This window comes from Oryx dammah, unplaced genomic scaffold (genome assembly GCF_014754425.2).
Source record: "Oryx dammah isolate SB20612 unplaced genomic scaffold, SCBI_Odam_1.1 HiC_scaffold_3, whole genome shotgun sequence".
NCBI lineage: Eukaryota > Metazoa > Chordata > Mammalia > Artiodactyla > Bovidae > Oryx > Oryx dammah.
Genome location: NW_024070187.1, coordinates 6,072,791 through 6,099,763, shown reverse-complemented (window position 1 = coordinate 6,099,763; position 26,973 = coordinate 6,072,791). Strand labels below are relative to the sequence as shown.

At 39.0% G+C, this 26,973-nt stretch overlaps 1 protein-coding gene across 2 annotated transcripts in view; it reads left to right on the top strand.

Annotated features, from left to right (window-relative positions):
• Window positions 1–24,355, top strand: part of SYNPO2 (synaptopodin 2) — a 206,697-nt gene extending 182,342 nt beyond the window's left edge. The window contains exon 5 of one of the 2 annotated variants that reach the window (XM_040237391.1): window positions 20,516–24,355. In XM_040237391.1, coding sequence (XP_040093325.1) covers window positions 20,516–21,052 — 537 coding nt within the window. In that variant the 3' untranslated portion in view covers window positions 21,053–24,355. Of the gene's footprint in view, window positions 1–20,512 lie in introns of both variants that reach the window. The other variant, XM_040237389.1, reaches the window with a different exon arrangement.
• Window positions 24,356–26,973: the final 2,618 nt, after the last annotated feature.

Here is a 26,973-nt window from a genome sequence, read left to right as displayed (position 1 = left end):
TAACTCAGAAACACTGGGGGAAGCTTAGTATTTTGCTTGTTACCATTGATCAGTTCAGTTCAGTTCAGTCGCTCAGTCGTGTCCGACTCTTTGTGACCCCATGAACTGAGGCACACCAGGCCTCCCTGTTCATCACCAACTACTGGAGTTTACTCAAACTCATCTGCATTGAGTTGGTGATGCCATCCAACCATCTCATCGTCTGTCGTCCCCTTCTCCTCCTGCCCTGAATCTTTCCCAGCATCAGGGTCTTTTTCAATGAGTCGACTCATCGCATGACGTGGACAAAGCATTAGAGTCTCAGCTTCAATATCAGTCCCTCCAGTGAACACCCAGGACTGATCTCCTTTGGGATGGACTGATTGGATCTCCTTGCAGTCCAAAGGACTCTCAAGAGTCTTCTCCAACACCACAGTTCAAATGCATCAATTCTTCGGCGCTCAGCTTTTTTTATAGTCCAATTCTCACATCCATACGTGACTACTGGAAAAACCATAGCCTTGACTAGACGGACATTTGCTGAGAAAGTAATGTCCCTGCTTTTTAATATGCTGTCTAGGTTGGTCATAACTTTCCTTTCAAGGAGTAAGCATCTTTTAATTTCATGGCTGCAGTCACCATCTGCAGTGATTTTGGATCCCCCAAAATAAAGTCTGACACTGTTTCCTCTGTTTCCCCATCTATTTCCCACGAAGTGAGGGACCAGATGCCATGATCTTAGATTTCTGAATGTTGAGCTTTAAGCCAACTTTTTCACTCTCCTCTTTCACTTTCATCAAGAGGCCCTTCTTCACTTTCTGCCATAAGGGTGGTGTCATCTGCGTATCTGAGGCTATTGATATTTCTCCCGGCAATCTTGATTCCAGCTTGTGTTTCTTCCAGCCCAGCATTTCTCATGATGTATACTGCATATAAGTTAAATAAGCAGGGTGACAATATATAGCCTTGACACACTCCTTTTCCTATTTGGAACCAGTCTGTTTGCTATTCCATGTCCAGTTCTAACTGTTGCTTCCTGACCTGCATACAGATTTCTCAAGAGGCAGGTCAGGTGGTCTGGTATTCCCATTTCTTTCAGAATTTTCCACAGTTCAGCGTGATCCACACAGTCAAAGGCTTTGGCATAGTCAATAAAGCAGAAATAGATGTTTTTCTGGCACTCTCTTACTTTTTTGATGATCCAGCAGATGCTGGAAATTTGATCTCTGGTTCCTCTGCCTTTTCTAAATCCAGCTTGAACATCTGGAAGTTCACGGTTCACGTATTGCTGAAGCTTGGCTTGGAGAATTTTGAGCATTACTTTACTAGCATGTGAGATAAGAGCAATTGTGCAGTAGTTTGATCATTCTTCGGCTTTGCCTTTCTTTGGGATTGGAATGAAAACTGACCTTTTCCAGTCCTGTGGCTACTGCTGAGTTTTCCAAATTTGCTGACATATTGAGTGCAGCACTTTCACAGCATCATTTAGGATTTGAAATAACTCAACTGGAATTCCATCACATCCACTAGCTTTGTTTGTGATTTCACATTCCAGGATTTCTGGCTTTAGGTGAGTGATCACACCATCATGATTATATGGGTCATGAAGATCTTTTTTGTTTAGTTCTTCTTTGTATTCTTGCCACCTCTTTCTAATATCTTCTGCTTCTGTTAGGTCCATACCATTTCTGTCCTTTATTGAGCCCATCTTTGCATGAAATATTCCCTTGGTATGTTTAATTTTCTTAAAGAGATCTCTAGTCTTTCCCATTCTATTGTTTTCCTCTATTTCTTTGCATTGATCACTGAGGAAGGCTTTCTTATCTCTCCGTGCTATTCTTTGGAACTCTACATTCAAATGGGTATATCTTTCCTTTTCTCCTTTGCTTTTTGCTTCTCTTCTTTTCACAGCTATTTGTAAGGCCTCCTCAGACGGCCATTTTGCTTTTTTTACATTTCTTTTTCTTGGGGATGGTCTTGATCCCTGTCTCCTGTACAATGCCAAGAACTTCCATCCATAGTTCATCAGGCACTTTGTCTATCAGATCTAGTCCCTTAAATCTATTTCTCACTTCCACTGTATAATCATAAGGGATTTGATTTAGGTCATACCTGAATGGTCTAGTGGTTTTCCCCACTTTCTCCAATTTAAGTCTGAATTTGGTGATAAGGAGCTTATGATCTAAGCCACAGTCAGCTCCCCATCTTGTTTTTTGCTAACTATATAGAGCTTCTCCATCTTTGGCTGCAGAGAATATGATCAATCTGATTTCGATGTTGACCGTTTGGTGATGTCCCTGTGTAGAGTCTTCTCTCGTGTTGTTGGAAGAGGGTGTTTGCTATGACCATTGATGCATTAGACTAAATTCCTCAGATACTCACTTCCAGCCATCATATATTACTGTGTTAGTTGCTCAGATGTGTCCAACTCTTTGTGACCCCATGGACTGTAGCCCACCAGGCTCCTCTGTCCAGGGAATTCTTCAGGCAAGAATATTGGAGCAGGTAGCCACTCTCTTCTCCAGGGGATCTTCCTGACCCAGCGATTGAACCTGCATCTTCTGCATTGCAGGCAGATTTATTACCATCTGAGCCACCAAGGAAGCCCAGCTATGCTAATTTATACCAGGTAAATTAAGGGGAAAAAATAGTGATGGGAAATTCCTCAAATTTTAGTAATAATAATGCAGAAAAACTGTTCTGCAAACATTTAAATTAAAATAATATATAAAAGGCCTAACTTGAGTTAGGGGAAACAAAAGATAACCATTTCTTAAGTGAAATTCACCTATGATTAGGTGAGGCATACACATAAACACCAAGCATACAGAGACATTTTGTAGCGGGAAAGCATGTGGTAAGCCAAAATGCCTGCTGCTAAATTCCAGGAATTGCTAGTTGGGAGACATTAAGCTAATGATAATGATTTAGTGTGTCTGTGTCTCAGTACCCTCTGCTGTGATATGGAGAGAATAATAGGTGTATCTCACAAGTTGTGAAGATGAGACAAACCAGTATGTTGATGTGTATAAAAAACAGGGCCTGGCACAGAGAAAGCATTCAACATATGTTAGCTATTAATATTCTTGTAAAGGGTACTTCACTAATAATAGCTACTATTTCAAAAACTTCCAAGAAGGAAAACACACATGATAATTAAACATTTGTTTTCCTTGTTCATATGAATCCCAGTTTAAGGAATCTAAAAGAACAAAAATAGAAAAAGCCATGTCTGCATGAATCTGATATGGACACGAAGAATAATCTATCCCCAGGAGTCTTTTACTGGGAGATCTTTGTTTCTTCTCTACTGTTTTCTTCTTACCTAAGCTTTATATATCTATATTCCTCTGTAGTCAGCCTATTGGTCAACTTTTTCTGCTTTGTCTTCATCTATTGTATAGAAATGTTGTAGTACAAGGATGAGACCAGGATTCAAAAAGACTGTATAATATATATATATATATATATTTTTAGAAGAAACAATTTCAGTTTTGAGACTCTGCTATAAAGGGACTATGTTCAGTTCAAAGTACCAATATTAAAGAAAACAAGTGTGGTGTATGTGGCAATATAGAGAGAATTCTTATGGGGAAATGCTTGTAGACGAAATATATTCTCAAAATGGGATAGCTGGTATCCTGAGCAAGGTTCCAGCAGGATGTGAAAGTGAAAGTTGCTCAGTTGTGTCCAACTCTTTGCGACCCCATGGACTATACATGGAATTCTCCAGGCTAGGACACTGGAGTGTGTAACCACTCACTTCTCCAGGGGCCCAACCCAGGGATCGAACCCAGGTCTCCTGCATTGCAGGTGTATTCTTTAGCAGCTGCGCCATGGGGGAAGCCCATGCAGGGGATAGCTGAAGCTTAGTTAGGTCTACCGCACAGAAAGTGGCATCCCAATCTCCGAAGCCACCCAGTTCAGGCCTGCAGCAGCTGGGGTTCTGACAGAATCTGCCTGCCTCTGAAGGCGCAGCAAACAGCTGTTCTTATCCCTCCTCCCCAGCACTGTCCCAGGACAAAGGGTCAGCAAAATGGCCTCTTTAGAGTAATTGATCCCCTTGCCTGAGAAGCATGATCAGTTTCCAAAACCGGAAAGAGTGAAACCTCTGTCTAAACAGAGTAGACTCCCAGCTCACAGGGCAAGGGACAAAAAAACAGTTCTCAGAAGCTGAGTGACTGACATAGGGAGGAACCTAAAATTCCAGCTGACTTTAAAACCCAGGGAATTTTTGTGGGTTTTCTGTTACTCTAGAATTCTTCTGAGTCAGAACCAGAAGTTGGGACTGATGTAGAAGAAAGATCACAACAAGATGAGATTCTGAAAACTTTATCTGAACCTAAAATATCTTTTGTTTCAAATGCAGTTAAATTGACTTTAGTTTCCCTTTGTGCCATTTTGCTACACTTTTTCTTAAAAAGTGAAAAATAACAAGGTCTCTTCCTTGCATGGTTTGTGTATGTGTGCTAGCATATATCAGACTGACAAAGAAGTAGTCGTAAAACCATCCTCAAGGGCTAAAAAATCAGTATGGAGTAGGCTGGACTGTATAAATAAAATGCTAATTTAAAGTAAATCAACCCTTAGCTGGAAGTTTGTTTTTTAATCACATTCAGAGTTTACTGATTGGCCCACTGGACTACTTGTTAATGCTTATCTGCTGCTGCTAAGTCACTTCAGTTGTGTCCGACTCTGTGCGACCCCATAGACGGCAGCCCACCAGGCTCCCCCGTCCCTGGGATTCTCCAGGCAAGAACACTGGAGTGGGTTGCCATTTCCTTCTCCAGTGCATGAAAGTAAAAAGTGAAAGTGAAGTTGCTCAGTCATGCCCAACTCTTAGTGACCCCATGGACTGCAGCCCACCAGGCTCCTCAATCCATGGGATTTTCCAGGCAAGAGTACTGGAGCGGGGTGCCATTGCTTTCTCCGATCAGATGGTGCCAATTATAATTCTTCATAGAAACTCCATATGGGCTAAATATATTTTAAATTCTACAACATTATGAAATATCCAGAAAAATGTCACAATTCACTTCGGGTGGTATTACTGAAATTGAGAGCAAACCAAAATATATCTTGTAGAACTTTTCATTTTACTGTTACTATTTCCTTTATATACAGTGTTTCAGTGTTTGCAAACTATTGCCTTCACAGTATCCTAACATACGGTTTCCAACTTTTGTTCCAAGGGAAAAATTAAGATTCCTCTTGCCGCATGGAAATTCTGATTTAGTAGCCCCTCTTGCCTGGAAAATCCCATGGACGGAGGAGCCTGGTAGGCTGCAGTCCATGGGGTCGCTAAAAGTCGGACACAACTGAGTGACTTCACTTTCACTTTTTACTTTCATGCATTGGAGAAGGAAATGGCAACCCACTCCAGTGTTCTTGCCTGGAGAATCCCAGGGACGGGGGAGCCTGGTGGGCTGCCGTCTATGGGGTCGCACAGAGTCGGACAAAACTGAAGTGACTTAGCAAAGAAAGAAAAGTGGGGCCCAGGAATTTGGTTTTGTAACATATACCCTGGATGATTCTAATGCTAATAGACTGCGAACCACAGTTTAATATCAGTTTTCTAACTCGCAAAACATTGAAGTCAACTTTATTCTTTAAAACCCATAAATAGTTTCCAGTTCATTCAGTCTGGGGCAACCAGACTTGTAAACAGCACCTGCTTTCCAACACTCTTGATGTTGTCTGAAGGGTGCAGGCCCTGAAGTGCTGCTGATCTTGACAGCTTTATCATAAAGACCCAGGAGGTGGCAGCAAATTCCCTTTCCGATCAGAAAGTGCTTCACAGGCAGCCATTCTACAGTCTGTAGCAAATAATTTGCTTTGAACAGTCTTTTAAATTTGTTTTTTTAATAAAAGAATAAACAGGACCTTGAGATGTGATTTTATCTGACCCTCTGCTTCTCATCAAGTCTCAGAATAAATATTTCTAGGAATAGAATGATACAATTTTATCATCCAGAGAAGAGACTCTACAAAGTTCCTTGGCTGATTTTTCTTATCTCTGGGGAAAAGGATTGTATGACTTCCCTTGGCCGTCGGGCAGTACAGTCTCTTATCTCCAATCAAAAATGTTCTTACTAATAACAAACTGAAATCTCTCTGGCAATAATCAAAACAGTCTTATTTTGGGATCTAGACTAAAGGAGAATTTTGAAGCACTTTGAATGCTAATTAGTTTTTAAAAAGAAAACAAACATGATGGTACAATCTTCAAAACTGAAAAGAAGTTTGTGCACTTTATGGATCACAGGAAAAAATTCCAATATTTTTGTTTAAACGTAAGACAGCCAAATGGTGTGGTGGATTGACAAAACACAAAATCAGTAAAGAGGCTGTTTAGACGTTAGAAGGGTGAATGGAACAAAGGAACGGGTAGGCCCACTGAGTAGCAGCTTTGATCCCAACAAGAGTATTGTTTTCAGGCCTTTGATGCAGTACGGTTTATTTCTAAAACTAAAAAGATGGTGATGTGTCTGGAAGTTCTGTATTATGAGATATATGTTTATATATTTACCAGTGGGAGGGGTAAAGACTAAAAGCAGGTTGGAGAGCTGGGTATTTGAGCCACTTTGGTGTGGATGAGAGAGTAAAGGTCTCCACTGGTGACAAAGAAAACCAGGACTAATAAATGGAAGTCATAAGACAGTAAATTTCAGTTTAATTTAAGAAGACTTCAAAAAATTACAGAGAAGGAATGGAAAAGGAACTAATATATTAGACATGAAATGTGTTACAGGCTGTAGTATATGTATTTAGTTTAAATTTCACAACAATCTTATTGGGTGGAAATTATCCTCATTTTTTTAATTGATAAGGAAATCAAAGCTCAGATAGCTGAAGAAAATAGTCCAAAGTCACCTCGCCGGTAGGGTAGCAGACTCCTTGGCTGAATCCAAGTTTATCTGTGTTCACAGCCTGTGGTTCTCCGATGCAGTGCCTATCAGGTGTGTTGTAACAGGAACTCCTGTACCTCATGAAAGCCTGACTGCGGGATCCCTAAAATGCTTTCCCTCTTTAAGATTTTATAATTTTACATAGAAATAGCTCCTTAAGCGGAGAAGGCAATGGCAACCCACTCCAGTACTCTTGCCTGGAAAATCCCAGGGGCGGAGGAGCCTGGTGGGCTGCAGTCCATGGGGTCGCTAAAAGTCGGGCACAACTGAGCAACTTCACTTTCACTTTTCACTTTCATGCATTGGCGAAGGAAATGGCAACCCACTCCAGTGTTCTTGCCTGGAGAATCCCAGGGACGGGGGAGGCTGATGGGCTGCCATCTATGGGGTCACACAGAGTCGGGCATGACTGAAGCGACTTAGCAGCAGCAGCAGCAACTCCTTAAGAAGATTTGGGTTTTTAAGTGTTGTGAATATTTTGATGTAGTTTAGTGTTTTAAAAACCAAGGTCAGTTTAAAACCTGACTAGACAGAATTTGTTTGTTCCTTCTCACTTTAATTCCAGTAGTTGAAGCAAAATAGCTTAAAATTAAAGATGTCATTTTACTAATGAGAGAGTAGGAGGTTAGAGAATAATTTTTCTTTCCTTGAAGCACTGACTAGAGGATTTGCTTTAGCTCCAGTGTCTGTAAAACAATTATAATTCTTTCTGACTATTCCTCACACACACACACACACACTTCCTGAGAAGGGAGCATTCTGCAACTCAGAGACACCTCTAGTCCTAGGGCAGAAGTCAGGCTCCCTTAGGTAAAGTAAGAAAAGGGTTTGTAATGCTGTAAAGCAGAACTTCTACTACTCTTGGCTAATCACTTCACCTCAATCACTAGATCTCTATCCTTTGCTGTTAGAATGCACGTGTGCCAGTTTATAAAATTATGTCAAACGTATTGTGCATTCATACAAAAAGCAATCTTTTAAAAGAACCATTTACTATTTATCTTTTTTCTTTACTCTTCAATCTCCGTTTTGTCCCTTTTTCCCCCTCAAACTTCTGTAATATTCTACCTACCACTGTCAACTGTGGTCAAAATCAAAATCTTATTTTGTGAATGGTGCATAGACATTTAATTGTCAGTGTATTGTGGGGATGCACTGCATTGTCAGACTTCATTTTGTCTTATTAGACTTCATTTTTTGCAAAAAATGCACTGATCTAGACAACCAGTTGTAACATCAAAGCTGGATTTCACCTGGGACTATGTGACCCACAATGAGAAATAGCAAGAGCTTCTCCCCCTACCCACACCTCCTTCAGGCTCTGTAAAACGTGAAAGAACTGGGACATGAGTTTCCTCTCAGCTAAAACACACAAAAGTTCCAGCCCAGGTCACTAGCATGTGTGATTTCAGGTGGTCAGTGGTCACTTGATCTATTAACTATAGGCTTAAAAGGACTTATCTTCATTAGATTTATGAATATTGAAAGAAGCAAGATTAAGAACAAGGACAGAATTAGGAAACAACCATCAAAACAGGCTTGAGGGGTACTTGTTGGCTGATGTAAGAAATCTTTTTTGCAAATAGATAAGCTCTTGGACAATTTTTCCCCCATCCCTTCCCCGGCATTTTTTTTTAAATGGATAGTTGCATATCTTACTGAAGGATCTCTTTTCTTCTTCTCTTAATTTCTAATGTGTATTTACAAGGGCCTAGACATGTTAGTACCTCCAGAAGAATTTACCTTTTATATTAGACTAAGACTACACAACCAAAGTGGCTTAGAGGGCTGATGAAATGTTTGTAGCTGATCATAAGGCTTTTGTTCATTCATCTGTACGTTTGCATGAGTCAGTACTGAAAGTGAAACAATTGTTTAGCAGTTGGATAGTCAATAATTTATTAACATCATATCAAATTGAAGGTGAACTTGGGAAATGAGGAGCGGTCAGGGAAATAACAAGGAATGAGATCTTTTGAATAAATGAGTGGTCTACATATAAAAATTTGCTATAGTATTAATATGCAATGTTATGTCTAGATAATTATATATTGCTGTTTTGTAAGTGCTTTAAGAAAGCTATGCCAATAGGAAAAGCTGTAATAACAGCTAATGTCAAAGACAAAGTTAAATATGTGCTCTCTAGTTTTGAATGTTTGACAAGTAGACAAAGATCCTAACTAACACTTTATGAGTCATCCCCTTGAACCATTCATGGGATTATATTTATATCCAGGATTAGTATTTTCAAGTAAAGTAAATACTTCCTATTTTGAAGGAAGGTACCTGGACCCTTCTGTTAGAACATGTTTCCATATTTCCTGTTTGCATTTGAAAAGCACAACATCAGGGTACACTCTGCTTTAATCTATTATCCCCCTTAGTGGTCTTCTATCTATTCATTTGAAAATCTCACTTTATGCCATTCCTGTGTCTTTAAAATGAAATGACATATATGAAATTACTGTATAAATTCCCTTAAACAAGAAAGGTATCATTAAGTAAAATTCATCACTTGTACCAGAGAGATATGGTTAGGCAATTAAACAAAATTTTTATCTCCTCTGTACTTAAGAAAACAAGTAGGTGATTTCCCAGATGAAGGCTTATATTTTTTTATTCCCAATTTTAAACATCACTCTGGGCCATGTTTTTGACAAAGGAAACATACATATGATTTGGCACTAGATCTTAAACTTCCCAACAAACATCGTGGTAAACATTTTCCCCACGGCCCAGAATAAGAACCAAAGCACCCGCTTAATAAGCTTGGAAATTTAATAGGAAAACAGTTACGAAGATCAAGGAAGTCATTTTCCTCATGCTGTGTCCTCCACATCCTTATGAAATAATGTCACGTGTTGTGTAGTTGTTGAGGTGTCTGTCACTAACATTAAGCAGCTTGATTTTCCAGTTTTATCAATGTAATCAGGAGCTGTTACAGAAGGTTTGCTTAAAAATCTGCCAGTGGGAAATCTGGAGAATGTTATCGTGCAAAGGGCCCAAGCAAGCTTTTCTCTAGCATCCACATATATCTTAAGAATTCTTAATATCTTAGCTGATAAAATTTTCCTCTGAGAAAGCAAAAGTCACTCTAGTTGGGAAACAAGTTTGCTTAAGTGATGTTAGCTCTACTTCAAACAGCAGGCACATAAGCTATAGAAACGATCTCCTATTCCTACTTTCCTTCTAAGGATAAATGTGTATTCATGGTAACTTTTCTTTTTGTGAATGAGCGAGGGAGGAGATGGTTACCAGGATTTGTTTCAGGAAAGAAAGGTGTTTAGAATATTATGAACAGCTAAAGGTATATTCACACAGTTAAACACATTTTAAGTGGGTTTGGTAATTTATCATAATTCAAATGAGATATAGGATAAATATTAATTTTATACTAATAAAGATGACTATCTTTTATGAAGTGCTTTCTATATACCAGGCACTGATAATTTTTCTCTACAAAACCCTCCCACAAGGTGAAAATTTCGTTTATTTTATACAGGATCGACACCTTTTTTTATTGTGAAATTCTCTCTAGAAACTGATGAGAGCTGAACTTTTCCTATCATTCATTCTTTTCTATAGTGGAAATCTATATAACTTTAAAAAATTATTTATTTTTAATGGAAGGATAACTGCTTTACAATATTGTCAAAAAAGACTAAGAAGTCTATACTTTGGCCCACCCAGAGCTTGCAGAGAGATGAGGTCAGTGGTGATGTTTCTGGCTAACCCTGCTGCCTGTGTCCTGGCATGAGGGAGGCAGTGGCTGGCACAACAGTATCTGAGGCGTGCGGTGCTAATGCCACTTCAAAGGCAGCTTCCTCCTATTTTTATCCTGGGTCAGCAGCCTGCCTATGCAGTTGCCTCTTGAACAAAAGGTTCTACCAGGTCTCTGACACCTTTTAAGGCCTCGCGGACTCTTCTCACAATAACAGGAATAATCTGTTGTGCTACGTGGCATTTGATTTATAAACACAATCTCTACTCTACCCATCATTTGAAGCAAATAGCCAGCATTCTTACCATTTTACAACCAATGAAAGTAAGGCTGGGAGAGGCTGAATCATATGGGTAAAAAGAGGCAAAGGCAGGACTCCTAGGTCAATGTGATGTTCAAATTCACATTCTTTCCAATACAACATACTGGCTCCTATTGTCAGTCAGAACTCTTACTCTTTCTCACGAAAAGATTGCCTTCAAATCTAAAATGAAACAATTTTTTTTTAAGTCTATTGTTTTAGAACCCAAAATTTAATCTGATAGTTTAAGATGAATTAAGATAAATGTTGTTTAGTTGCTAAGTTGTGTCTGACTCTTTTGTGACCCCATGGACTGTAGCCCACCAGGCTCCTCTGTCTATGGGATTTCCCAGGCAAGAATATTAGAGCAGGTTACCATTTCCTTCTTCAGGGAATCTTCCCAACCCAGGGATCGAACCTGAGTCTCCTGCTTGGCAGGCAGTTTCTTTACCGCCAAGCCACCTGTACTGGTTATCTGTACATTCTTAGTAAGCAGACTAATACTGTTGATTTCTATCTAAAGAAATGGACACACTTCTATTTTTCTTTCTTTTTTTTTTTTTTGATAAGAGAGAGCTACCACAGAATTCCTCAAAACTCCAGGAAAGAAAGATTTAAGATTCACTTGAGAAGACAGGTCCCAGGAAATAGACACTGTTATTAAGAGACTAGAACAAAAATAACCTTAAAATTAACCTTAAAATTCTCCTGACCTTAAAATTCTCTGACCTTAAAATTCTCCTGACTACCTAACTGTATCTAAATTATCTCAAGGGAGCATTTGTCCTATATTTAAAGATCTCTAGATAAAGGAATTCTATATCCCTATGGAGAACTTCCTTCTGATGTTGACCTGCTTCCAGTTTCAAGGAAATTATAAGTGAAGACTCTATAGAGCTGGAATGGCCCCTAAGAGATCAGCTAGCTGACACTGCCATTTCCTATAGCTATTTGCAATCTCAGTGATAAATTAACTTTTTCTTCTCCAACTCTAATTCATCCCAATTTCCATGATCTTTTTCTTCTTTGGTCTTAATTTTTAAATCTTACAAATAGATTTTGGGCTTTCTTTAGGATTCATGTATAATTTTCCATGACTTTTCTCATTTAGAGAATCAAAGCAATTTAAAACCCTTACACTTCCACTGACCTAAAAACAAATGTTTGTTTGAAGCATGTTAAAATCTTTTACCTGTTTAGAAAATTTGATTTGTCTGTAAATTTGATTAATCCTATCTGTTTTGCCAGACGTCTTGGTGTGCATGTATTGCGGCTGGCAGAAATGGGTCTATTTGTGGGAAGCCCTCGCCATATGTAACTGACAGGTGAGAAGGGCTACATCTTAGAACATGACCAAAAACTTTGGTAAAGATAACCAAATTTCCTGATTATGGCAGTCTGATCTAGAAATTGTTCACTTATTTCACAAATGCTTATGAAACATCTACTTGCTAGGCACTGTTCTAGATCAAGCGATGTCTAAAGGAGTAAAACAATAACGCCTACTTTGGATGGAGGTAAATTCTAGAGTGGAGAAGCAGATAAATAGAATAATTAAATAAACATTTATTATGTTAGATAGGCATCAGCCTAAGGGTAGAAATAAAGGTGGGAAGGAGGAGAGGGAATCTTCAGGGTGCGAAGAGAGAGAGAGAGTCTGAGAACAGCCAATAGTGATCATATGATATCTGAGCAAGGCCTAAAGAAAATGAAGTAGGGTCATGCTGATACCTGGAATTCTGTGTTCCAGGCAGAGGATCAGCAAGTATAAAGGTCCTGAGACATGAGTGGACCTGATCTATTCAAATAACATAGAGGCTAGTGTAGCTGGAGTAAAGTGGGAGAGACAGAACAGGAGGAGATGAAGTCAGAGGTATAGGAGGTATGAAATCAGCAGATTCTGTAGGGCCTTGTGGGTCAGTGAAAGAACTTGGAGTTCCCTGTTTTGAAATGAGAAGCCATGGCAGAGTTTTAAACAGAGGACTAAGTGACATAATCTGACTTAGGTTTTTAACAAGATAATGTCGACTGCCATATTGAGGATAGACTAAAGGAGCAAGGGTGAACCAGGAAAACTAATTAAGAGACTATAGCAATAATTCAGGCAAAAGAGTATGATAGATTAGCTTGGGATGGTACCAATGGAAGTGGTAGGGAATGTTCAGATGCTGTATGTATTTTAAAGCTGACAATTCAGGTGTGGGGTCAACAATCACTTCAAACAGTGATATTTTGACCTGAGCAAATGGAACACTGGCTAATGCCTGGTGCCTTCTTGTATCCATGTTCCCCTTTATGGACCCCTGGTTTGTAGAAATTTTAACCAGTAATTTAAAAGACAAAAGAAATGCCATTTATTCCTGCTGGCTATTATTGGAATCTGTTTATGATAAGGGATATCATGTGTGTTTACTGTTCATATATGTTTAGAGAGAAAGAAGTTGAAGGAGTTGAAATAATATTTGTCATCTGGAGACTCTCTACTGTGCATGTTTGAGCAGGATTTCAGTCAAGACAATTCTTTTAGCTTTTAAGGTTTATGGTAAGAAATAGTTTGAACTTCCTAGCATATATCAGTATATCACATTAAACTTCTTTGGCTTCTACGGCAATTTGCAGTGCTTTAGAGTTCACTTCTTTGTCCTAGATAAACCTCAGATGACCTTTCCTTTTTTAAAATGTCAAGTTAAATTGGTTACCAGACTGTATAACAAGGAAGCTCACTAAGCTACTTCATTAACAAGCTGTGTGTATAAATCAACATCTAATTGACATAAAAGATGGTCCATGTTAAGTGGAGAAAGGCCCCCAGCTCCTCTGAGCTTTTCAGCTGACCTGGAAGCAGAGAGCCCTGTGTCTCCCCTTCAGAGAGAGGGAATGCCTCTCAATGTGATATATCCCCATGCACTGGCGCCTACTGGTGCTTGTGACAAATGGCAAGATGCCAATATCAATTAATCCAAATTTAAGATTTCCATGTCCCTTTCCAAAATTTCTAAAGTCTCATTCCATTTAGTTTCCTTGGATTCAAATTTCCTTTTTTTTTTTTTTTAATACACTGCTTGTTTATGATTTCTTACTTATTTACCTGCACTTGTTGCTTGTTTTATTTCTTGCTTGGTTTTGGCTGCGCTGGGTCTTCCTTGCTGCACGCAGGCTTTCTTGAGTTCACTGAGCGGGCCACTTTGCAGCTGTGGTGTATGGGCTTCTCTCTGCAGAGCGCAGGCTCTAGGTGCACAGGCCTCTGTACTTGGAGCATGCAGGCTCATGGTTGCAACTTGCTGGCTCCAGGGCATACAGGCTTCAGGAGTTGCTGCACAGGAGCTCATTAGTTGTGGCTGCTGCTGCTGCTAAGTCATTTCAGTCATGTCCGACTCTGTGTGACCCCAGGGACAGCAGCCCACCAGGCTCCCCTGTCCCTGGGATTCTCCAGCCTAGTGGGCCCTAAAGCACGCAGTCTTCAGTAATAGTGGTACGCGGGCTCAGTAACTATGGATTCTTATAACTGTGGATTCTTATCTACTGCGCCTCCAGGGAAGTCCTCCTCCCTTTTTTTAAGCAATGTTTTATTTGTTTTATTTTAAAGCCTTTATTGAATTTGTTACAATATTGTTTCTGTTTTATGTTTTTGGTTTTTGGCTGAGAGGCATGTGGGATCTTATCTTCCTGACAAGGGAGTAAACGCGAACCCCGGGCACTGGAAGGCAATGTCTTAACCGCTGGACCACCAGGGAAGTCCCTCAAATCTTTTTTTTTTTTTTTTTAATATTTTTCTAAACAATTTCATTGCAAATATAGTGCCAGATGTATTTGCTTAAGAAACCTCATATGAGACTGCCTGGGTTCAACTCCCCGTACACCAGGACTTATTAGCTTTCTACCCTCAGGGAACTTACTTACCCTCTCTAAGTGTCACTGTCCTCATCTGGAAAACAGGAATTTTAAAAGTGCCTACTTCAGGGGGTTATATGAAGGATTGTATGAAATATTCCACATAAAGCAATTAAGCATCACCGCTGGGCACACAGTAAGTGATCTACTAGTGTGGCTATTATTAAAGGCAGAGGTAGGAAAACACTTCCTTCCAGTATATTCTTTTGATGGGGATATGTAACATCAGGTGATTCATGAGTTCAGTGCAAATGCTTGCAGCTTCACTTCACATTATACTGGACCAGCTAAAGACTGACATATACTCTCATGATTCAACACTTAAATGACACACTACTCTAAGTACACACAGATTACTGTTAATAAGTCCAATATTAACTATGTGACCTGCCAGAGGACACAGCAATTTGGTCAGTTTGAATGATATCTTCATGGGTTTGCTTCTGGCGATTGTTTATTTAAGTACATCTACTTAAGGAGATCAAGATATTATCCTTGCATGAGCTTTATCTAACAAACTAGGAAAAGAAGAATGTAGAAAACTTGAGAGAATGAATACCATCGATGTTATTTCCCCTTAGTTGGAAAAGTGAAGAATAGCATAAGGACAGGGAAGGATTCCAAGAGAAGGGAAGTAACTGGGAATACATGAAGGGATGACTGGATAGGCGTGTAAGTAGATGCATTCTATGTTATTGGGTTCAATGGGGTAAAGTGATGGGAGGCAAAGTTTGCTTCAATGTAGCGATGACATTCTCAACACTTAGAGCTTAAAGACTGAGACGGCCTGGAAATTAGTGAGCTCCCTTCTCCAGAGCAAGGCCTGGGTGAGGTAAAAGGTTTCATCTCAAGACTGTTTGATGTTACTAGGAAAACAAACAAACACACACTCATGTCATTTTATTTTTAGCCTATATTTCATTTTAAAAAGAAAATAAGAACTATACTTTCTAATGAAATGAGAATATCATACAATAGGATATTAAAAGTGGAAGTTTCCCCCCAGGCCCTCAAATACAAGAGAGGCTGCACACTGAAGTGAGATTCCAGATAAACACAGACTTTACAGAGAAAACAGTAGACATGAGTGTCCCTCGTGTGCTCAAAGATTAGCAAACTACTGCCACAATCCTTGAACCCTTTAGTCAGCTCCAGGTTATTAAAGGGAGTCGAAGTCTGGAAGGAAGAAAGGATTTTGTGAGGAGGAATTCTGGAACTCTGTAGATCAAGGTGTGTGTTTAGAGTAGATGGAGTTGGGGGACCCTGCCCTCTCACCTCCAGCCTTGTGAGAAAACAGATTTAAAGTGACTTCTTAAAAGACTTTGTATGAGATGTCAGCATGAGGATGGATGGGAGGTCAGAGTGGGCTGGGGTCTGACTCCCTCCCAGGATATCTATAGAGTGAGAGATGGTCTGAAAAACTGTTGTGGCAAAGAATTGGGAAATTTGCTGCTGAACTCCCAAGGGCAAATGATGTGATTGTTTCCCATGGACCAGAGCAGGGCAGAAGTAAGGCAGAGCTGGATGGGGTCGTCCCGGGCCCTGTCCAAGGGTGCAAACAGACCCTAGTAGCTACAAGGTGTAGGCAGACAGCTTTCCAGGGGTTGTAGATCGAGTTACAAGTTAACTCTAGAATTGAGATGAACTGACATTAATCGAGGACTACAGACAGGATGTCCCCAGTGATAGGGATCTTCAAATATCCCTTAGAAGTTTCCTTCTCTGCGCCTCCCTGGCTCTGAGAGTGAAAAGCCAAAATATGATGTTACTATATAAAGTAAAAAAAAAAATATTTCTACTCTTTTTCGGTCTCTATCCTTGCACTTTCACCTCAGGGTAAAAGTCAGGGTTAGCAAGCTGGGAGAGGAAGAGGAGGAAAGCGTGAAGAAGCTAAACACATTGCCTTCCCTGAAGGAAGGTGATCCTTCTAAAATGAGCCCTAGTTAGGGAAGGAGAAGAGATTTACCTCTAAGAGGAAACTGAAATTTCTTATTCCAGTGGCTGTAATATTATAAGTTGAAATATAATGGTTTGAGTAACTTAAGATGATGATGGTCTAATCCTAAAAGGAAGTTGAATGTCACAGGACCTAAGTTTTGATCCAGCAGTGGTGAAAAAAATTTCTTTTATTAAAAAATAGATTTCTTAATCTAACCCAGTTTAGATTAATAATAAAATAATTTTATGGTAAAAAAAATTAAAGGGTAGTAGGAGACGAAAAGAAGGAAGCATTTCGATGACATATCATATATTATTCACAAAAAATAACCAATTTAACATATTAAGCACTCTCATATCAAAACTTTAAATTCTTTTGATAATAATACAATCCAAGGTAGAAATTCCAATCCAGAATCTAACCCATGATATGCTGGGATTCTACCATCAGTCATCCAAACTCCGGAACAGAAGAAACACTTCTGTTATTTTCAGGAGCCTTTGGTCATTTCTGGCTCAGGACGGCTCACATGGCTTCATTCACCCAGCCAAGCAGAGAACAGTATGAGCCTCAGGACAGAGACTGACAGAGGAAATAGCACCAAAGAACAAGATGTGAAAATGGCTTTCGGGAAATAGGTTAGAATTAGGGGTTTGGGTGCAGGCAGAAACTAGAGGCCTGAAATATTTTTGGCATAAACAGAAACAACAATGTGCCTGAAGAACTATTTGTTTATACCACAGGTGCATTTCTAACCTAAGGCAATTTGTAATTTTATTCTATTGTTAGCACTTAAAGGAGCATGAAGTCACATTTGGCAGACTGAGGAGTATGTAGACGAGCAACAGTCATTTTGTTCATTGAGGTCACTGCACTCTTCCCTCACAGCACTGCTGCTATATTTAGCATATGTCTATTCTACAAGATTTTTTTTTTTTGTAAACTCAGTGTTATTTTATCTTCAGAAAACTCTGAGTTACTCTTTCAATATTATACTTCAAAGTTTTGCTCTTTTCCTCCACATTCAACTGATTTATGTTTTTGCCTTAGCTGAAGGACAATCCCTGATGTCTTTGTTCTTAGAATGTCATTCAACAGTGTTTTAAACTTTTGCATTTCTGTTAAGATTCCATTCTTCTGAAGATTTTGTGACTAAGTGGGTAAAAGAAGACCAGAAAATAACTTTCTCTCTTTCATCCAGTGTTTCGCATGCCCTATCACCGAGCTGCATGCATTCACACTGTGCCTCATACTTCCAAATATATTGATAATTATTTCTTTTTTCTAGTTATTAGCCAGTGATGGTAGTAACCCTTATGTATGTTCAGGAACTTCTCCTATATTTCTGTGAAGACTTGGATCCTTTTATTGCCATCCTTTAAGTCTCTATTATTTTAAAGATCTGACTAAAGAAGCTGCTATATCTGATGGAAAACAGGTGTCACTGGAAAGTGAAAAATGCCCCAGCGACTCTCTAGATCAATGTTCTCTTTCTTCCAGAGATAAGGACAAAGGGAGACATAGACATGTTTATGGGAGATAAGAGCTAATTTCTCTTTATCGTATGGAAGGTTGGGCATGTGTGTGTTAGTTGCTCAGTCGTGTTGACTCTTGTGACCTGATGGACTGTAGTTCACCAGGCTCCTTTGTCCATGGGATTCTCCAGGCAAGAATGCTAGAGTGGATTGCCATGGCCTTCTCTGGGGATCTTCCCCACCCGGGGATCGAACCTGCGACTCTTTACGTTTCCTGCTTTGGCAGGTGTGCTCCTTACTACTAATGCTACCTGGGAAGCCCTTACAATACTGAATGTTAACACTTCTTAATGTGCAAAACTATTGGTCCGGTCAAAACAGGTAATGAGTCTCTTCTCTAAACTGATCTCTGACTGACTAATTCACAACTGCAGAGCTAAAACCACTACTGGATTGTGTGCTTCCTGAGGACGTGGACTTTATCTGAAGCATCTTTGTATCTTGAGTTCACAGGAAAATGCCTAGAAATATTAGGAATTCAATAAAAATTTTTGTTAAATGAATGAAACAAATGCATTAATAATGTGGAATAGAAACCAATTCCTTAAATAGTAACTTATTAGATCTAGATTAAGAGAAGGAGATTAATGAAAACAAGTTTTTGCTAGGATTTTTTTTTTGGCGGGGGTGGGGCGTGGGGTGGGGGCATGCCCTGTGGCTTGTGAGATCTTAGTTCCCCGACCAGAGATAAAACCCGGGGCCCTCACAGTGAAAGCACCAAGTCCTAACCACTAGACTGCCAGGGAATTTTCCATTATTATTAAAGCTTCAATGATTAAAAAGACAGAATCAAGATCCATTATATTGACTCTCTTATTCTTTATATGCAAAACAACAACGAACCACCTACCTTTGTGTGCCTAATGGAACAACAACAACAAAAACCCCAAACATTTTAATCTGAGATATTTTGTCCAAGTCTAGGTGTTGCTATTCATTTTAAATTTAAGAACTTGATATAGAAAGAAAATATATTGAAACCATTTATGAAATTTGAACACATTTTAAAGCATGGAAATGCTTTTTGTTCAAGAAACACAATGTTATGATACTCCCAAGTTGATTCATTTCTCTTAAGTGTTTCTTTGCTACTTTTTGCCAGGAGTTTTCCTAAGAGTCTCAAGCAAATGGGAATGTATAAGGAAGTAATCTGTATAACCAGACTTCAAGGTCCCTGGAAATAGAGAATGAGTAAAAGCTTTCACAGAGTTGTATTCATGATATTAGACAAACTGAACACTTAGCATACACAAGGGAATGTTTCAGGGACACATACTCTCAAAGAAATAAGGAATGTAATATGCATGCTGCTGCTGCTGCTAAGTTGCTTCAGTCGTGTCCGACTCTGTGACCCCATAGACAGAAGCCCACCAGGCTCCCCCATCCCTGGGATTCTCCAGGCAAGAACACTGGAGTGGGTTGCCATTTCCTTCACCAATGCATGAAAGTGAAAAGTGAAAAGTGAAAGGGAAGTCGCTCAGTCGTGTCCGACTCTTAGTGACCCCATGGACTGCAGCCCACCAGGCTCCTCCGTCCATGGGATTTTCCAGGCAAGAGGACTGGAGTGGGGTGCCATTGCCTTCTCCATATGCATAAAAGGGACCAAAGCACAAATGAAACAAGTGGCTGCACTGTTTCCTTCATAGACACAGGCAATATACTACACTCAGGAAATAAAGATCCACCTGGTCTTCACCAATATATAAACAGAACTTGGCTGGAAAACTGTCATCTGCTCCATCAAACGGAAAATATTAAATAAGATAAAAGTAAGACAAAATATTAAAAGTCACTTGGAAAAAGTACAAAGCCCAGTAGAACATGGTCTGTTTCCAGAGTTATTTATATATTTATGCTTATTTGGTATTAGAAAAACAGGACTAGAATGAGGGTGGGCTGTGGATGTAGATACGAATATGAAGAGGGTAGACAGAAGTAAGGGTGGCCCCAGTGACGACAGGGTGCTTGCAATGGTGGTGATGCCTAAGAAAGACGGTAGCAATTAGAGCTATGGGTTCAGAAAAGCAGAGCAAGGAGGTCCTAAAGGAAGGTCAAGTCCCAGACCAGCACTAATCATGCGCCAGGCAGAGGCAGCCTATTTTGGCTTTAATTATAAGCATTGTGGGGATATGTTGATTTTTATAGTGCTTAGTAATGGTGTGGAGAATGCTTTGGACTAGCAGCCAGTCAGCATAAACCAAAATGAATGAGATATATTAACATTTTCATTATTTCTAGCAGACTGGACGCTCTCTTTCTCTTCCTGGAAGACCAGTCCCACCTGCCATCTCTGCAACATCTCCTTGGTTATACCAGCCTGCATACAGCTACGCTAGCAAACCAACTGACGGGCTCGAGGAAGCAAAGAAGAGACTGACTCCTTGGGAAGCAGCTGCCAAGTCTCCCCTTGGCTTAGTGGATGAGGCCTTCAGACCCAGAAACATTCAGGAATCCATTGTGGCAAATGTGGTCTCAGCAGCTCGTAGAAAGGTGCTTCCAGGGCAGTCTGAGGAATGGAATGCAAGACTGTCCTATGTCCCTCAAACCCAGAAGACCAGTGTGGGCTCATTTGCAAAGCAAGAATATAATGTTGCATCCCTACCCAATTATAGTATGCCCAACTCCCAGTATGGTTCACAAGCACTACATGCATATTACAGGCAGCCTTCCAGAAACGATTCTGAAATAATGTCCATGGAGACCAGGTCTGATTATTGTCTCTCCACAACCAACTGCAACTATAACCCACACCCGAGGGGATGGAGACGTCAAACATGAAGTTAGCAGAACTGGTCGTATGCCACCTAGATTTTTTTTATGTTTCTTTGCAGTGTTTTCCACTTTTCTAATAGTTTAGATTCACTTTTGATCTTGGCTTGTTCTCATAGGTCATTTATCTGTGTGTGTATGCACATTGGAGTGTAAATCACTTTCTCCTCTGCAGATGCATAGAGAATTTCTTTAAAGAAGAACTCATTTCCTGTGCTCATGACACAGAAATTCCATTTATTTCATTAATATGGAGAATTTAGGCAATTAACTCTTCTCAATTAAAATGAAATGAACTATGTTCTTGTATGTGCCTTAGTCCAGGATGGAATTAATGAAACATGGTATGCTAACTGTTATTAGCAGTAACAGCAAGGAATATAACATTGGAGAAGCTTCCAATGGTAATATGAGCAGTAATTATATAAAAAGGATTTCCTTGGTGTTATTTTAAGCATTTCCTTGAAATATATTTTAAAATTTGATAACATTCATATTTGGTTTTTTGAATTGAGACAAAGACATTCTCAGAAAGAAATAAATATTTGAGAGTAAGACAATTATACATTTCAGTTGGACTTCTGAGGTAAGTGGTGGAATATGTGGGGAATAGAAGATGTAGGTATAGGATTTATTTTTAATGTATTTAAAGGCAGGCGCCCGAGACAGGAATAGACTCAGTTCAGATGTCCTCACTTACAGATGAGAAGATCAGATTATTTAATCTCCTCGATGTTTAACAGTTCTGATATTCTGAACTGAGTTTCTCTCATTTGTAAAATGATCTATGATGCATTATTGATTTTTGTTGCTAATCATATAAATATCAAACTAAGTTTAAGAGTGGATTAGGTCATTGGTGTCACAAGATGTATCGTTAAAGGCCCAAGAGGAATTGTTGGGCAGCAGGGTTTGAGCTATGTGTTACATGAGTGAGGGCTGATGAGAAGAAAAAAAGCTATTAATGGATTAAAGGAAGTGGTGGATGGATGTGTCTGTTATTGTACAACTGTAGGTCATGAATATTTATTTAATTACAGAAAGCATGCCACAGAAGCGTATGCAACAAGTGATGCTTCTCTAGAAAAGCTCATCAGGATGTTCAAAGGAAGTTAAACAGTTGCTTGGACAACTCCATGACCCATGCCTGGTTAGCATGACCATCAGGTAAACATCTGCTCCTCACTGTCACACCCACAAAGGATTAAACACAAAGAAATTCAAAGTACTTTACATCATGAACAAGTATGAGAATATTTAAAAAATAAAAACATCTTGAGTGTTCAAAACATTCTTAGGTTTCTAAATATGGTTATTTTGCTTTGTTTTACTTTTTTGACTCTTGAATTTATTATTATGATCATCTCTCTCACAGAATAATACTTTTTAAAAACTGCCAGGATACAAGTAATCCTTTATTTGGAAACAAACAAAAAAAAAAAAGCTGAAGAAATCACAGTAAATTCTACTGGTAATACAATCACCCAGATACTAATTAGTTCAATTATTAAGAAAAGTAGAGTACTTCATAGAAATTTGAATTATATCTCAAATTAGAAGATATAATTATGGATTCCTAAAGAGTTCCTGTGGAATTAAAAAAAATAATGCCTGGTATATTGGTTAATCTGTCAGCAATTCTCAGGAATCCCCACATAAAAATTTTTGTGGTGGTTCATTTATTCTAGATGTCAATGTTTTAAGATATGTAGAATTTAGCAGAAGGAATTTTGTACAAGATCATATCCTATTTTGTTGTTTCCTTTTATAAATGCTAGCAGTTATTTCCTTCGTTCCTTAGATTTTAGATACTTCAGTTCCAGAGGCTGATATATAATACATTATATTAGTCACTAAAATTTTCACTAGACTTAAAATAGAGAGATGCAGACATTTTAAACTTAAATATTATTATGAAACAGACAGGTCCCTCTTTGCATGCACTAGATCAAAATAATCATTGTATTAAGCTATCTGAATTTATTCCAAACATCAAAAAAAAAAAAAAAAGAAAATATAACACATGGCAGGAAAGTTGGATATTTTTCATTCGCAGGGAAATTAATGTCTCATTTCTATTAGAAGTCAATGTTTCAAGGACTCATACGTTGCAGATATAATTCTGAAAAAAAAAGGTGTGTTGTCAAATCATCACAAAATGTATGGGTATTTATCTCCAGTTTTCACAAAAGGAGTAAAGTTATACTGCTTACACTCAAGATAATGTTTGAGCTAAGGCTGCCATGCTGACATATGATTCCTGCTGAGAAAACCTAGATAACTACTGTTCTCACAAAAATAAAATCAGTTTGGGACTTCCCTGGCAGTCCAGTGGTTTGAGACTCCACATTTCCACTGTGAGGGGCGTAGATTCCACCCTTGGTCTGGGAACTAAGATCCTACATGCTGCACAGACCAGCCAAAATAATAATACATAAATAAAATCGGTTTGTCTTATATTCCAAATAATACTCTTTTCAGAGAAGAGCTTGCATGTGTGCTAAATTGCTTCAGTCGTGTCTGACTCTGTGCGACCCTATGGACTGAAGCCTGCCAGGCTCCTCTGTCGATGGGGAGTCTCCAGGCAAGAATACTGGAGTGGGTTGCCATGCCCTCCTCCAGGGGATCTTCCCACCCAGGGATCCATCCCGCATCTCTTACGTCTCCTGCATTGGCAGGCAGCTTCTTTACCACTAGTGCCATCTGCTTTGTAAATATACACCACATGTGTTGTAAGACATTTTTCTACTAGTAGCAATCACAGAGGTAGAAACAGTTCTGCGCTACCATGATTAAAAAGCACTGTCTTGAAGTACACTAATTTGGCACCTCTTTCCATCTTCAGTTTAAAAATATAATTGCATGTGTGTGAAATATCTGTTATTGAGATGATTTAAACACTGCTTGTATTTTGAATTTTAAAACTACATGGTTCTAGTCCATTTATTTCTGAATGTATCTCATGTTTTGGCCTCATCGCTCATATTGGAAAGGGCTACACAGTTAGGGCTCAAGCATACACATATATACATTAATGAATTGAAACTTTGGATAAAAAATATATCAAATAGGTTCAGTTATTATAATTAGAGAGGAACTGTAGAAATGTTTGTAAGAGAAAGTAGATTTTCACATTTGATTTTTTTTCAAAGTAGAAGTACTTACACTATCCACACATCTACTAAAATGACTATGTTCTCCTGCTTATTAGCTTAACATTTTTACCTTTGTTTAATCCCAAAAGACTGTATTTGAAAGATTCATACTGAAAATCAAAATTGTATGAGTAATAAAAATTAACTTGAAAATCAATTTAAAGAGCCTTTTCATTTTTCCTTATTAAAAAATTCTTTTGAAATAGTCTTCACCCCAAAGAATTAATCTTATCTACTACATATTTTTAAATTTTAGTTTCTACAGTATCAGCTTCCAGGCACATTAAAAGAATTTCATGCTGATTGGCAACATTTTAACTGTAACATTTAAAAACTAAAAAAACAGCTTACCTGAAAATATGATCAGTTTCACGTGTAAGTTAAGAGGTTTTAGACCCATATTTTCATATTATAGTATTATTCTTAATTTAATATTACTCTTTATTAATTCTTTCTTTCATAATATTGAAAAAATCAGTCCTAAGCAAGAGCATAGCCAATGGTAATATGACTTGATAATGTGTTGGTTGAATTTCTAAAACCACCCTGGACTCAGAGAATCTACCATGTTCGTCATTCCACTGCTTCTGATCACTTATTCTCTATACTGCCCCATGACGGACCTTGATTAAACTGAACACTTCATCATAACAAAGCATATTTAAGTAAAACTTTAAAAAAATGACTTGGATCTTCTTACATACTATTAAAACCATCAGCAGGAATGTGAGCTCCCTGGTCAGTGTGACCATGCAAGCACAGCTTTTTGATATTTCTTGTTAAAAATTATGAATAAATGACTCTCTTGGCAATCTGATTAAAAAAAAAAAGTTTTAAAGAGCCAGCACTTGAAATATTCCCTAAATATGAGTACTATCTTAAAGATTTAAAAAACTTAAGAGATAGCACCATACTGTCAACTTAAAGAAAAACACACAACATAGAGTTGTGACTTTAAGCTTTATTCAGGGTCTTACTGAGGATGACAGCCTGGGAGACAGTCTCTCAGTAGCTCTGAGAAACTGCTCTGAAGAGGCGGGGGAGTAGCCAGTGTACACATGAAAGTTTTTGCTAGAAAATACTGGCAGTCGAGTATACATCTCAGTAAAAGACTACTGCTAATCACACAGAAGGAGATCAGCCCTGGGATTTCTTTGGAAGGACTGATGCTGAAGCTGAAACTCCAGTACTTTAGCCAACTCATGCGAAAAGTTGACTCATCGGAAAAGACCCTGATGCTGGGAGGGTTTGGGGGCAGGAGGAGAAGGGGACGACAGAGGATGAGATGGCTGGATGGCATCACTGACTTTATGGGCGTGAGTCTGAGTGAACTCTGGGAGTTGGTGATGGACAGGGAGGCCTGGCAGGCTGCGATTCATGGGGTCACAAAGAGTCAAACACGACTGAGCGACAGAACTGAACTGAATCAAACAGAACAGATATATCAAACTGATGATTTTTATGCTTTTCTGCAAGAAAGTGGGGTCATTGAAATTCTTCCTGAGATGTGTATTTTAACTACTTTTATTGTTTTTGTTCAGTCACTAAGTCATGTCTGACTCTTTGTGACCCCATGGACAGCAGCACGCTAGGCTCCTCTGTCCTTCACTATCTCCCAGAGTTTGCTCAAACTCATGTCCATTGTGTTGACGATACCATCCAGCCATCTCATCCTTTCCTGCCGCCTTCTCCCTTTGCCTTTGCTCTTTCCCAGCAACAGAGTCTTTTCCAATGAGTTGCCTCTTTGTATCAGGTGGCTAAAATTGGAGCTTTGGCTTTAGCATCAATCATTCCAATGAATAGTCAGGATTCATTTCCTTTAGAATTGACTGGTTGGATCTCCTTGCAGTCTAAGAGACTCACGAGAGTCTTCTCCAGCACAATCTGAAAGCATCAATTCTTTGGCACTCAGACTTCTTTATGGTCCAATTCTCACATCCATACATGACTACTGGAAAAACCATAGCTTTGACTATATGAACCTTTGTCGGCAAAGTGACATCTCTGCTTTTTAATACGCTGTCTAGGTTTGCCAAAGGTTTTCTTCCAAAGAGCAAGTGTCTTTTAATTTCATGTGATTCTGGAGACCAAGGATATAAAATCTGTCACTTTTTCCACTTTTTCTCTTTCTATTTGCCATGAAGTGATGGGACCAGATGCCATGATCTTAGTCTCCTGAATGTTGAGTTTTAAGTCAGGTTTTTACTCCCCCTTTAAGAGGCTCTTTAGTACCTCTTCACTGGAGAAGGGAATGGCAAACCACTTCAGTATTCTTACCTTGAGAACCCCATGAACAGTATGAAAAGGCAAAATGATAGGATACTGAAAGAGGAACCGCCCAGGTCAGTAGGTGCTACTGGAGATCAGTGGAGAAATAACTCCAGAAAGAATGAAGGGATGGAGCCAAAGCAAAAACAATACCCAGTTGTGGATGTGACTGGTGATAGAAGCAAGATCCGATGCTGTAAAGAGCAATATTGCATAGGAACCTAGAATGTGAGGCCCATGAATCAAGGCAAATTGGAAGTGGTCAAACAAGAGATGGCAAGAGTGAACGTCGACATTCTAGGAATCAGCGAACTAAAATGGACTGGAATGGGTGAATTTAACTCAGATGACTATTATATCTACTACTGCAGGCAGGAATCCCTCAGAAGAAATGGAGTAGCCATCATGGTCAACAAAAGAGTCCGATGCAATCTCAAAAATGACTGAATGATCTCTGTTTGTTTCCAAAGAAAACCATTCAATATCACAGTAATCCAAGTCTATGCC